Source organism: Oryza sativa, chromosome 7 (genome assembly GCF_034140825.1).
Source record: "Oryza sativa Japonica Group chromosome 7, ASM3414082v1".
Lineage (NCBI taxonomy): Eukaryota > Viridiplantae > Streptophyta > Magnoliopsida > Poales > Poaceae > Oryza > Oryza sativa.
In genome coordinates, this window is record NC_089041.1 from 20,617,649 (window position 1) to 20,631,784 (window position 14,136).

Genomic DNA, 14,136 nt, shown 5'->3' on the forward strand with positions numbered 1-14,136 from the left:
GACGACGCGATGTTAGGAGGCGGTGGCATGGTATGTGAGCCAACAACAACAGTAGGAGACGAAAAAAGTGCAGCCCCCCAGATGCATATGGTAGGAGGAGGGAGGAGATGAGAAGAGGAATGAAAGAGAGGAGATGAGGTGTATCAACGGTGGAAGGAAGGAAAGAGATGAGATGAGGTATCAACATTGGAGCACGGTGGCAGCTCTAGCTTCAACCACTAGCTTGAATTGAGTTCTTTTTGCTCAGTTGTGTTGCCACATCTCCTCCTCCTCCTCTTCACCCTAACTCTTTTTTTTTCTCTACTTGTACCTTGTGTTCTTCGTGGTGCCGGGACCGACATTGCTATGCATTCACAATCGTAGCATCATGAAGGGAGTGATCCGATGGAGGAGATAGAAGTGGCAAAGATGGAGGGGCTCAAGAAGGTGACAGGGAAGCTAAAAGGTGGTGCCACAAGCGACAACAGTAGTAGCTGGCGTGAGCGGAAATTGGGGTGGACTCAGCATTTGGCTAGGGTAAAATGCATGGGTTTAATTAACTAGCAGTGCCTAGGACTTAGGTCCTCCCCTGTGTGGAAAGGAGGGAGGAGCCGATGAGAAGAAGGAAAAAGAGGGGAGAAGGTGGCATAAAGCAGGCAGCTTGCCGGGCGCCCAAGTGGTAGTGACCACGCGTGGGCATACCTCGTGCGGACACGAGAACGGGATCCTCTCCCCCTTAGATCATCCTAACTCCTTCTTTCTTCCTTACCTCTGATTGTGCCTCACTGCCTCGTGCTCCTCATGTTGCCGTGCCTGACATTGTTGTGTGTTCGCGATTATAGCACCACGTAGAGAGTGCTCCGACGGAGGAGAAATAAGGGACAGATGGAGGGGCTCAAGGAGGTGGCAGGAAGCCAAAAAGTGGGGCCACGCACAACCGCAAGCGGTAGCAGTAGTAGCATGCATGTACGAAAATAGGGGTGGACCTAGCATTTATCTAGGCCCTGGTCTAACATTATAGTGATTTCGGCTCATCTATAATAAATACATGGTGAATTTACGTATGGCTTAGCTGAAATGTATGTGTTTTAACTAGTAGCTCTGGAAATATGTCTGCCCCTGTGCAGAAAAGAGAGGAGGAACCGATGAGAAGAAGGAAAAAGAGGGGGAGACGGTGGCGCAGCTTGCCGGCGCAGAGTGGGACGGACATACGTGCTCGCGCAGACAATGCGCTATCCCTTTGCAGCGGGCTGGCAAGCAATGGCGGCTGTCGGCGACTACATATCTAAGGGAGATTTTCAATTCATGGTGAGGACTGCATATGCATATATTTCAGGGTGTGTTTAGTTCACGCCAAAAATGGAAGTTTTGTTGAAATTGGAACGATGTGATGGAAAAGTTGAAAATTTATATGTGTAGGAAAGTTTTGGTGTGAAGGAAAAGTTGGAAGTTTGAAGAAATAGTTTGGAACTAAACTCGGTCTCAGAGAGTATTGCACACATGGCCATAATACCACACGGTGTGACACCCATAACACCATACGTATGAATCTGCGAAGGTTTTTGCTTAGTACTCCCTCCGTTTATAAGATGTTTTGACTTTAGTTATAGTCAAACTACTTAAAATTTGACTAAGTTTACAGAAAAAAATAGTAATATTTTCGATCTAAGATAAATTTATTATAAAAGTATATTTAATTATTAATTTAATAAAACTAATTTGATAATCTAAATATTACTCCCTCCATCCCAAAATATAAGAAGTTTTAGGGTTGGACACGGTGAAAGTAGGTAAAGTGAGTGGCGGAGGGTTGTGATTGGATGACTAGTTAAGATAGGTGGGAAAAATGAATGGTGGATGGTTGTGATTAGTTGAGAAGAGAATGTTGATGAAGAATTTGCTATATTTTAGGATAAATCCTAAGGACTAAAAGTTGTTATATTTTGGTACAAAGGAAATACTATATTTGTCTATAAACTTAGTTAAATGTAAAACAGTTTAACTTTGACCAAAGTTAAAACATCCGAGGGGTACTAAGCTCCTAATGAATGTTTTTGCAGTCGCTTTCGCCCAAGATGATAATGACATCATGGCAAACACACATCAGATACATGTACAACGACATCTCATCATCTCATTCAGGTGCTAGACAAGTTCATAGTTGCATCCTCTCTGAATCCTCATCAAGGCTCACTGACCGCAACTTGAACTTAATTTATTCACTAATCAGAAACAACAACAGTAGGAGGAGCAGTAGTACTACTGGAAAGGAAACATGGTGCCAGAAAAAGCAGAGATCACACACTACGTGGATCAGAGAGCACCCAATTGCTATCTTGGATAAATTGCAGCCACCAGTTCACCGGTGAGGAGGAGTAAAGAGATCTGTGTGCACACGTCGGCCTCGACAATCTGGAGGCATGCATAAGCAAAACAGCAGCTTTGGTTTGATGACAGATCTTTTCTGTCACATCGTTTTAATTTTGGTTTTAGACCTTTGCTGCATCATCATCAGGCACTTGAGCCTCGCTGTCATGCAGCTCCAGCTCCAGGCCGGTTTTGCTTGCACCAATCTTGTTCATCTCGTCCTTCTCCTCTATGTTTTTCCCCCACAGAACATTGTACAAGCCTCCGATCAGTAGTATCCCAGCAAAAATACTGCACAATTATATTATCAAAATCAGACAAGAGAATTTGTTACTGCAAGAGAAGTTGTGAATTCTACTGTGTTTTACAAACATGCAAGTAGGGATACAAGCGGGTTTTTTTAGCCCGCTTATCTCACTTCTAGATCATTTTTTCTTCTAAATTTTGTACTACCATATGGAAAATGAACTAGCAAGCGGATTTTTATACGGGTAGTGGGACTACCCACTTGCATCCCTACATGCAAGTAATTATAGAAGGACGTATACAAAGTTTCACATTTGGGAAGTTAAAAAAACACAAATTTGAATGGACATCCAGACAAATTTTGAAATTTGAACGGATATTATCTGAATCTGAACAAATTTTGCTAGATTCAAACACATTCAAAATTTTTTTGTCTGGATGCACTTCCAACCGAGACCCACTAGTGGATCCAAATTCAAAAATGTTAGAAAATATAAACTAAAATTGTGAACGCTGTACATACCTTCCTAGGCTAACTGCATCCCCTAAAATGAATGAGGACATGATAATTGTGAATATGAAAGTAAGCGGCATCGACATGGCAAGGAACACCGGGCCCCTCTTCGCAATCGTCCACATTTGCATGTAGTACGATAGTGCGGTGACGACCACACCCTGCAACAATATTTGTTTCATGGAGAAAAATTTACATGCATTTAGTTGAGCATTATTTGAGTTACGCAATTTGAACTTGAAAAATTTTGCATCAGAAGCTCAATTACACTGTAGATTACTGCACCAAGCTCGACATTCCATCCTAGCTTCCACTTGGAGAAGTCCCTCTCGGCTGCAACAGCCACAACGAAAGCTTGGACTGATGCGCAACAGATCTGCAGCGTGGTGTTCATCAACTTGGAAGTGTCTTCTATCAGTGGACCCTGAAAAGACAACATCATGTTGAATCTACTCTGAAATAAAAATTAAGGTCTCAAGCGCACAATGCATATAGCCATGTTCTTTTCAGCTTATTCACTGAATTATTAAAATGTTTTTTTTTTGCCGGGAAGGCATAAAGAGGCTATCTGAAGAAGAAAAGTTACAAGAAAAAACACAACAGAAGCTGTCAAGGTCGGACGTGCACCAAGCACATCCAAACACCACACACTAACCACACAAAGCACAAACCAATGGATTATTTACTTCACGCTTTGAAATATATGTTTTCTCAAAAAAAAAACTCACTACCACCGGTTTTAAGATATTTATTAGGTTTATTTCTCAAAATATTTAATTTTTCATATATAAATATGAAGTTTGATAGCATATGTATATACCTGGAGAACTGTCCATAGGCCTGCTAAAATGTTAGAGAGTGTCATGAGGAAGATTCCAAATGCCCATTGCTTCTTGGAATGGGTATCTCCTGAAGAAGAAGTGCTGCTGCTGCTGCCTTGCTGAAAGAGGTGGTGATGGTTGAACGATTTGAACATTGGCCCCTCGTAGAAGGCCAAAATTGTGACACCGGCGATGCAGAACAGAATACCTGCCGCTTTTACATTTCCATGGAACTTCTTCAGTTTCATAGACTCCATCCTGCCACAAGGAGAACAGATTCCTCAAACTTCTGATGAAGTGCATGCCTTTTCACTCTTCTTGTGTGTGGACATATCTCTTTAAATAATTCATCGCATTTACTTCAAGTAATCAATTTTTTTATTTATTAAGCCAATTCAAATTGCATTTTCATGATTTTGGTATATAATAAGGATGTCTGAATTTTTTTTATGGGATAAAATAGAAATTCCATTACCCAAATACAACAGCAAGGACAAAGGTAACCACTGGTTGAACGTTGTACAATGCTGATGATGATGCTGCCGAAGTATAATTGAGACCAAGGTTAAATAAGTCGCCACAAGCTGTCACCCTGTGATAAAAAAAATATACAAGGAATTACATAACTTTTACAAGACAATGTAATACATGTAAAATCGAGAAGTTATTAATAAATATATGCTGTGAATTTCATGTATGTTAAAGGCTTGTTGTATCCTCTGCATGAACATCTGACCATGTGCTATGTTGTCTAAGCAATCCTGACATGAAGCAACTTAGTGCAGAGAATATCATAATTAAATCGACAAACTGTGGAAGATTGGAAAGGCAGTGTGAGACATGCACAGAAGAAGATTTCAGATCACAGCAGGGCACACCAAGAGATGACTTGCGAGATGTGAACACTATTCATATCCACAGTTGTATGTTAAAGCAAAGCCTATATTCTTCAAGAAATATCATTTGCCCAAACAAGACTAACAGAAAGAAGAGCCACAACTCCTGCATGAGCTTTGATTTGAGAGACAAATCTTGCATGGTGCCATGAACAAATTAAGGAGAATCACAAGAACAATTCAGTTTTTTCTTTTTTACTAGCTAGAAGAAATTTAACTTACCCATATAAGGCATGTACAAACATTTTCCCTGCAATTTTTAACGTCACCGGTTTAGCTTTCCGCCTGCACAAACACAAGAAACAACATAATTAGGAAAACAGTTTAAGTCACGATCAATGCATATAGTAAACAAAGAGCATAGTTGACAATGGGCTGACCTCTCTAGAACAAAAGTAATAGGGATCAGCACGAGTGCAGCAGTGGTATGCCGATAGAACAGAAACACCAAGGGGTTCATGCCTTGATCCAAGGCGATCTTGCTCATCACATGCATACCAGAGTACATGATCCTGATCAGAACAACGGCCGCATAGGCCTTAGCGCCGCCACTACTCATCTTTGAGTTTCTTGATGAGTTAGTTGCTGCAACTCTGAGAGTCTCTCTGAACTTAACTATCTGAATCTTGAGTCCTCTCAGACTTGTGCTGCAGCTATATATACATTGCTAAAAGCACCGGAACGGCAACCTCGTAAGAGCATATGCCTTGTTCCGGTGTGCAGGACATGGATAATTCCCTTATAGCTAGTGCATCATCACCTAATAAATCAGTGATGAGCCAATGGAGGGAGAATTAATTAGTAAAGAGGATGGAAAATGCTGGGCACTGCAAATGAGTCATGCTAGAAGAATATAATGGGGATGAAAATTCGGTGATGTGTGATCTGAGCATCCACTGATGGAGGAAGAAAAGATGGTTAGCAAGCTAGGCTACTAGGCTAGTGATCTGAGTCGATCCCAACTTATTTTTGCCAGCAGCATTAGTGGCTCTCCGTTTACCATTTGGAGCCCCAATGCCACTACTTTGCTTTCCCAAAGGCAAATTAGGGACATACTGTTCCATGTCAACATTTTTTTTTGTACACATTGGTTTCTTTTGGGTGATGACTAATGACAAAAAGGGACATGAGAATTTGTGACAGATGGAACAAGCAAACTGAACTTGCAGAAGTGCTTGTTGTGTTGTTTCCGAATGTTGCCTCTAATTAAGTGTTAGTTGGGTATCAGAGATATAGATGGTGGTAGTGCTTGCATCTGTTTCAAGTTCCCATCAAAGTTAATTACGAGAAAATTTATAGGTACAGTGATCGAAGTGGTAGTAGGTTTGGCTTGCACCTAGAATATATAATTAGTATGCCAGCTCCTTTATAATGGATATGTATCCCTCTTAATTTAATTAAATGGTAAGTAGGACAAATCAAGATCATTTAGGCAGGTAATACTGAGGAAACTGTGCTCATTTTTGCTTCTCTAGAAGCTAATAATTGTGATGGTTCCGTGATAGTAAAGGCAAATTAAAGTAGTAATTAAGCTTAGCTGGACATAGACCAATGGCGATAGATTTTTTGTGTTGTCCACCACTTCTCCTGTTTAATTTTAACTGCATTTGTATGCTATTGTCTAGACTGAATATGGATTTACAGTTCAAGATTTCAGTATTGACAATAGCTGGATATGACTTTTTTCCATCTCTTCAAGTAGTACAGTTAATTAGGTTCTAATAAGATTCTGATCAGTTCAAACAAAAACTCTACAAAGATTGTAACTGAAGACAAAAATTCAGCATGCATTGTGCCGCATCGTCGTTGAGAAAAGGAGAGCCGTTGGATCACTTCTCTACTTAATCACATGGATGTATTATCTGTGCTAACCATTCGGTATTAATTAATTATACCTTAATACGAATTAATTGATCGTATTTTGTTATCTTACCTTTAATTCATCAGTGGTGATTTTCAAGTGTTATTAGAATGATTTCTAAAATCTCAGTGCAACATAGTTTTTTAAATAGAGATGTGCTCCGGTCTAAAAAAAAATATCTCAAGGTACCAATATATCATGGTGCTAAATCGTTTCTGATCGTTTCGATATAACTGGGCAGGATGTGCATTGTTAGCGATCAAAAACAATTTGGTACCATAAGGTATCGGTACCTTAAAATACTTTTTATTGGGCCAAATCTGTTGTAAATATACTTTTGCCGCGCGCACCTGTCCCTGCAAGAGATCCGGAGATACGATCGTGTGACTACGAGTTTACCACTAGGCAAATTCATAAAAATATCATATTATCTACTTCGATTGAGTAGAGTGCTTCCTTCGCCTTCGCCAAAGTTTTAACTAATGCAATTGAGTAGTGTGCTTCCCATTGGGATAGTTTTAACTAATACCGATTGAGCAGTGTGCTTCCTTTGCCTAGGCCAAAGTTTTCTCACTTAGTATATATATATATAGTTGACTAGATACCCTGACTAGCACAAAACTTACAATAAACATTTACAGTAGACCACACTACTACAGTATAAGCTTCAGTCAACATAAATTATGTTTCACTGTTAAGTACTAACTAAACAAATTCATCTAGTCCTATCTTATACAGATCAAGGGAAGAAGATCCTAGCATATTCCATCGTAGGGCCTTATAGGCAGCAATAATCTTGTATATATATATGCATGCATCCTTTGCAGATATGGTTCCTCATCTTTAGCTGCTTTCTCCCTTTCTTCTCTCTTTTTTTAACTCCTGCTGGTGGATACAGGACAGACTGATGTGTCGGAAAAGTTTGTCGATCAGGCCCTCTCAGATGGATCGTAGAGCGACACGATCACACAGATCGCTAATGTGATCTTTAATCGTGAGAAAGATGGGATAATTGGGATCGATGTCTGGTAGCTAGCTTCGTGTGTTGGGAGTTGGATCACTTACGCATGATTGTGGTGCACTAGTGCTCGAGATCATATATACTATTTCAAATTTCATCAGGAGCACAAGCAACGATGCCCTTGTTTAGTTCCAAACTTTTTCTTCAAACTTTTAACTTTTTCAACACATTAAAACTTTTCTACACACATAAACTTTCAACTTTTCCGTCACATCTTTTTAATTTTGATCAAACTTTCAATTTTGTTGTGAACTAAACACACCCGATGACTCTTGGGTTAAAAATTTCGATCTAGTTCATCTAGAATTAATAAGTACATGGGCTCTGATTTGTCGTTTCCTCGCGACCGTGTCATCGTAGGTTTTGGATAAAATTAAAGCACAACCCTATATTTGGATGACAGCGGGAGACACAGGTTGGGTTCTTCTTGGTTATGTGTGAGTTGCTGCAAGGCGATATGATATATTCTTAAAGCTTGTATTTGTAGGCTGTGTGTATTTCTAAGTTGATGCAGTGATCGGATGTAATTTCATTCCAATGAAATTCTTCCCATTGTCTTGAGAAAAAGTGATACACCGAACAATCGGAAACTTAATTAGGAATTCAGTGCAACACCGATGAGTAACAGTGTTAGTATTTGATATTTTTTTCCCTAGCTGGCAGTGGTGAGATGTTTGCCTTCCATGGCTCCTAAAGATCCCCAGCCATGGAAGGCATTACTAGCACAAGTTGGTTTGTATGAGACTTACAAAACCAGCACTGATAAAGACGCATAGGATATTGGAAGTGACCGTGACCTCTCGCCGAGCCGCCAATCGATGCTCCAAGATTTTTTTGTCTTTTTTTTAAAAAACTACACAAGAAGACAGAGGGCTTCGACTCCCTTATCCTCCTAGTTTCTTGGCACTTATGAAAAAAAGGGTAATATCCGTGTCTTTGACGGCGTTCTGTCACATGTGCTAATGGAGGTGAAGCGGAATGTGCAAGAAGGGCAGCGATAGTATGAGGTAACAACCTGTCCTATTGGGAAGCTCTTAGGCACATAGCTTAGTATCGCTTCTCTCACCTTCTTCTTATTAGGAGTTGTACTTGGTTTACCAAAATCTCTTCAATGCTAGACTGTAACCCCGCAGGAATCATCTCGGCGTATTATCGATCTATGATAATCTTTTTCTAACATATTAATGTGCACAGAGGCAGCTCTAGAAATTTTTTTGACGGTCCTACTTCATGCTTCAAAATTTCAAAACGCCGAAAACTCGTATACATAGCTTAAAATACTCCACTAAAACTAGCATTTTCATTTAAAAATTACAAAAAATACAACATAAATAGCCTAATGGGTCATGTCAATAGAGGGGGTTTGGACCGAATTTGGATAAAGTAGTCATTGTAGGCCAAAATTGAGGGTGGTCCAGGTGGTCCCTTGAAACTGCCCATGGACATGCAAGATTTTTGTGGTTCCGTAAAAAGAAATTGAAAGTGAAAAAATTGTTAAAATTGCATAGATCGTTGCTACACATACTAATTTCTTTTTTCTTTTCACAAAACTTTTACAAGCAATGATATATCAACCGTTTGATTTAAGTAGACGAAAATTATAGAAAAGCTAGATGTATTCATAGCATGATACATAGTGTTATTAAAAGTATAGTAAGATAAAATTAAGTAGGCATATAGGCTTTTCTAATTGGATACCTATACTCTTAAAAAACCTCAATGGCGGTGGTAAGTGGTGAATCTGCCATCACCACTGTCACGTGGGTCTCATATGAGTCTCTCAAACAATGAGTTGGATGGACTTTTGTTTCTTCATCAACCTCATGCCATCAAATAGGAAAAGTTTCTTTTGAAGTGAGGTGAAAATGATGACAGATAATATGACCCTAAGAATTTAGAATGAGAGTACTTTTATTTTTAGTTGAGGGTTTATTAGAGCGCACGACGTGATTCTCTTATTTAATTGGCATTCAGCCAGTATATACATATATGATCAGTGGTTCAACTGCCATGGCGACTTTGTTGTTGTGTCATATACGATTGATGGCATTTCACGTGTACGTGCACGCAATAAGCCGGCCAGACTCGGTTATACCAGTACTTTTCCCTTTCTCGAAATGTGATCATCTTGCCGTGCGCGAGAGTACGTACGTACGTCCCCGCGCGCGCCTTTGTTGTTGCCCGCGGCCGAGCCGTTAAATCCTCTCGCGAAATCTCGCCCAGAATTCGTGGATCAGAAGAGATCGAAGTTGTTGCTAGCGGCCGGCAGCGTACGTAACCAAGACCAGCGCTAGCTTTTGTCGCGCGCGCGCGGCCCAGCCGGAGCTAGGCCGGCCGGTAGTCGTCCCGATCTCTCACTCAGTAGCTAGCTAGTCCGCGCGCTTTTGTTGCCGGACGCCGGCACACGCCCGGGTTGGGTGGATGAGTCTGGATGGCAGATGGCCATCTGATCTTTTTTTTTGGTTGGAGAGCAGGGCGGATGGAGTGTTCCGGAATAGGGAATATTCCCTCAATATGACGGATGAGTGTATCCGATCGATTTGGCTGGATAAAGCCATCTAGTTTTGGTCTGGGTGATGTGTCATATTCTGATTAAGTGTGGTTGGTTTGATTTTCTGTTAAGCAAGCTTCAAATGATTTTTTTTCTCCTAAACTGCTTATCTAATTTATGATTTGATTACACCACTATATTTGTTACAATTAAATCTTTAAAACAATATCTCGAATGATTATATTTTGATAAAAAATATATATGATAAATGGGTCCCACTAACTTATGGATTTTTCCATCCATGCTATATCCCTCTAGCCAAACAAATAATTGGATCGCCATATCCATACAAACCAAACATAAAAAATTAGATCGCTATATCCAATAAAATATGAATGACCATATTTTATCGTGCGTGCATGACCGTGAACCAAACACACCCGTGCACACGCGCACACACGGCGCACACACCCGTACGAGGCCGGCACGGCACCAAAGCCACCAGCAACCACACGTTACGTACGTGGCGGCAATGCGCGCCCAACGCCGCGGCGGCGCGCACCGTGGTCGGGGGGCTTGCTGGCCTGGATGCACGCGCACGTACGGACGCACCGACGCAAGGCGAAGCTCTGAGGCTTCCCGATATATTCGCCGGCCACGCGCGCGGATGATAGTTCGAGCCGGTGAGAAGAGGAAGTGCACGGACTCATTTTTTTTCGTTTATGGTTATGTTTATGAGCCAAAAATTTAAATTTTTAACCATTAGTTTTGAAGCTGATTTGAGGTTTTTTTTATCAAAGTTTATTTTTCAGCTTTTTTAATCGTTAAGAACACGTATATAAAAGTTTTATTCACAAATTATGTTTCATTTGCAAATATGGTGTTTGGCTTATTCCCCACAATAGGGCTACTAGCTAGAGAAAGTAGCCTGTATCAGCTGCCGATTGGAGCAAGTTCATCAATAGAGCTCACTATTTATTATAAATTTATTGGGGCATTTGTAAATTTGCCATTGATTTTTTTCAATATTGCAAGGATGTCATTCGAATGATAGTTCTAGTGGTATTTTTGTAATTTTCTAGTATCAGTTTTGCAATAACGATTCAAATTAGTGGTAAATTTGCAATTGCCCCAAATTTATTATAGAGCTAACGTGTATAATTGATTAGCTTTATTTTCTTCCCTCCTTTTTTTTTCTCACTGTGAATTTAGTGCATATTTTTTGGGTATTGTCGATGAGGGATACCTGTGAACCGAATAGTGTGGGTATTGGGATACATTGGTACGAGGATTTACACGATTCGATATCAAGCAAAATAAAAAGACAAGGATTATACTAGTTCAGACCCCTCGTAAGATAATAGCTCTAATCTAGTTTATATGAGATTGATATAGAAATCTACATAGTACAACAGAGAACAACTGATTCCAAGGTTACCAGCGATATCCTTGTCAAGAGAGTCTCGACAAGATCTATCGGCGAGTAGGCTTTAAGTCCTCCGGATTGCTTATGTGGTGACGGGTTGGCTGGTACTATAATTCGATGCCTTAGACCCCTCAGGAGGTATGTATTTATACCTTGAATCCCCTTAGTTTCTAAGTAGAACTCGGAGAACCTGGACCTTACACGATATAGTATAATCTTAACCCTCACCTAGGAGAACCCTATTACGTACTTGCCCATGAGGATTATTTCCATAATCTCTCATCGATTTCTTTATTGTATACAGAAATCTATCACATATACAAAGGTATGCCGTATCCGTATATTTCATAAGTCGTATGATAGAATGTATGCCTTATCTATAACCATGACATGCATATGTACAACTAATTCTTGCAGAAGAGCCAAAACTCTTTATTTTTATCTTTCTTCTACATAAGTACATAGGTTGCTTAATTATAATTCACTATTATCCTTGCTTTTATACGGCCGCATATACGGTATCGGTGGCAAGACCGTCACGAACTACTATGTCGGAACGGTGTGAACATGCTACGTGGAATTAGTTATCTGGTGGGCATACCGTGTAATTATCTAATTACCATCGATTAAACCAATTACTTGCAGAATTAAACGGAGGAGTCTATGGCTCGGGCGTTCGATCGGTTTGGAGAAAAATCGGGCCCTGACGTCAGCATCCGATTTACGTGCAAAACTACTTTAAACTGATTTTTCTCTTAAATTACTTATACAAATCATGATCCGATTGCACCATTAAATTCGTTGCAATTAAATCTTCAAAACAAGACCACACATAGATATATTCCAACGAAATTTTTTTAGCTTATTATTGAATTATTTTTAAATGTTGCACGATATTCCACCAGGTATATCGGAATTATTTCACTAAGTAGATCGAAAATGTTTCACTCGTTTAAATCAGGTGTTGTTTCACCTTATATAAAAACAATGTTTCAGCAAATAGCGAAAGAATGTTTCAGTTCACTGCAACATTTTATCTATACATAGTGAAACATTATAAGTAAACTAGGTGAAACATTTTTCGGTGGAATAAAAAATAAAACGAATTCCCTTAATAGGGGGTTTCCAAAATATGTGAGTTTTTTTTTCGCAATGGAATATTTCAGTTCACTGCAACATTAGATCTATACATAGTGAAATATTATGAGTGCACTAGGTGAAACATTTTTGGTGAAACATTTTTGGTGAAACAAAAAATAAACCAAACTCCCTTAATAGGGGGTTTCTAAAATATGTGAATGATTTGTTACAATAGAGTTATGTGTGGGGATACGTGGTGGGCGAGAGGGGACACGTGGTGGGCCAGGGGGAGCGCACGCGCACACGCCCCTGGCATCACGCGCGCATGGGGCCGGGGGGAGCGCCCAATTTCTGCTCCCCCCGCCGGTCGGCTGGATTGAATCATTATCGGAATTAAACGGCATTAATGTTTGTTTCAAACGGTTAGCAGCAACGAACAATAGCCATTCAATCAGAACATTTGAGTTAGTAACAAAATTACAGTGAAGGAGCAGAATCACAATAGCAATGCAACGGCATTTTGCCATTTAGATAACAGAGTGTGTTCAAATCTCTCTACAACCATAAAAAGCATTAATTTGTTCGTATTAGTGTGAATGTGAAATTACAATATAATTCCGATTAATCGATGACATTTCAATTTATCGCTTAACAGTACCATATCCGTTCCAATACAGTTTTTAGTTTTTTACGGATAGACATAGTGCCTTTGTAGGGACATGGGTTCTTTGCAGTACATGTACTACTACTCACTGACATGTGTATAGGGATGGCAACGGGGCGGGGCGGGGCCGGGTTGGGCTGGAACGCCCCCGACCCCAACCCCCGACTTCACCCCCCGCCCCCGGCCCCGACCAGTGATGCGGGTTGAAAACATCCCCCGCCCCCGACCCCTGCGGGGCCCCGCAACCCGACTGAGGCCCCGCATTGGGTAGCATCTCCATCCAATCAGCTCAAAAAATACAACACAATCATCATTTCATCAAAAAGAAATATTGTACATAATTAACACACCATCAAAAATAGCATGAATACTTCAATTTCATCATAAAAATTCAGCAAGAACACATTGATGATATCCATCATTTCACACAGTTACACACTAACACACATGAGTTCAACTGTTCAAGCGAATCAAGCCTTCAAAGTTCAACAGTTGAATTGTTCAACACATCACACACAGCAACTCAGCAAGCAAATTCAGTCTCACAGAAATATAGAAGTCTTAATATACTATTACATTGCCAACATAATAAAATATATAGGTAGATAGTTTGCAATTGCAGGCTTTCTAGCCCATCCTTCACTTATGAAATCTCCACCTCAAGCTTCAGTGACAGTAGATGCTTCCTGAAATCAAAATTAGAGGAAGCAACTAAGCATTAACTCCATCTGAAGTTCCAACACCCTCCTCAACATGATTTTGGTATTGTA

The 14,136-nt window shown here is 40.1% G+C and overlaps 1 protein-coding gene across 1 annotated transcript; it reads right to left on the reverse strand.

Moving 5' to 3' along the window:
- Positions 1-2,173: 2,173 nt before the first annotated feature.
- LOC4343427 (WAT1-related protein At5g64700) lies at positions 2,174-5,746 on the reverse strand. Its single transcript, XM_015789898.3, has 7 exons — positions 5,204-5,746; positions 5,046-5,108; positions 4,403-4,519; positions 3,927-4,185; positions 3,375-3,530; positions 3,116-3,267; positions 2,174-2,637 (listed from the first exon to the last, which is right to left on the reverse strand). Exons 1-7 carry the CDS (start codon positions 5,380-5,382, stop codon positions 2,469-2,471), a joined length of 1,095 nt encoding a protein of 364 aa, XP_015645384.1. The 5' UTR covers positions 5,383-5,746; the 3' UTR covers positions 2,174-2,468.
- Positions 5,747-14,136: the final 8,390 nt, after the last annotated feature.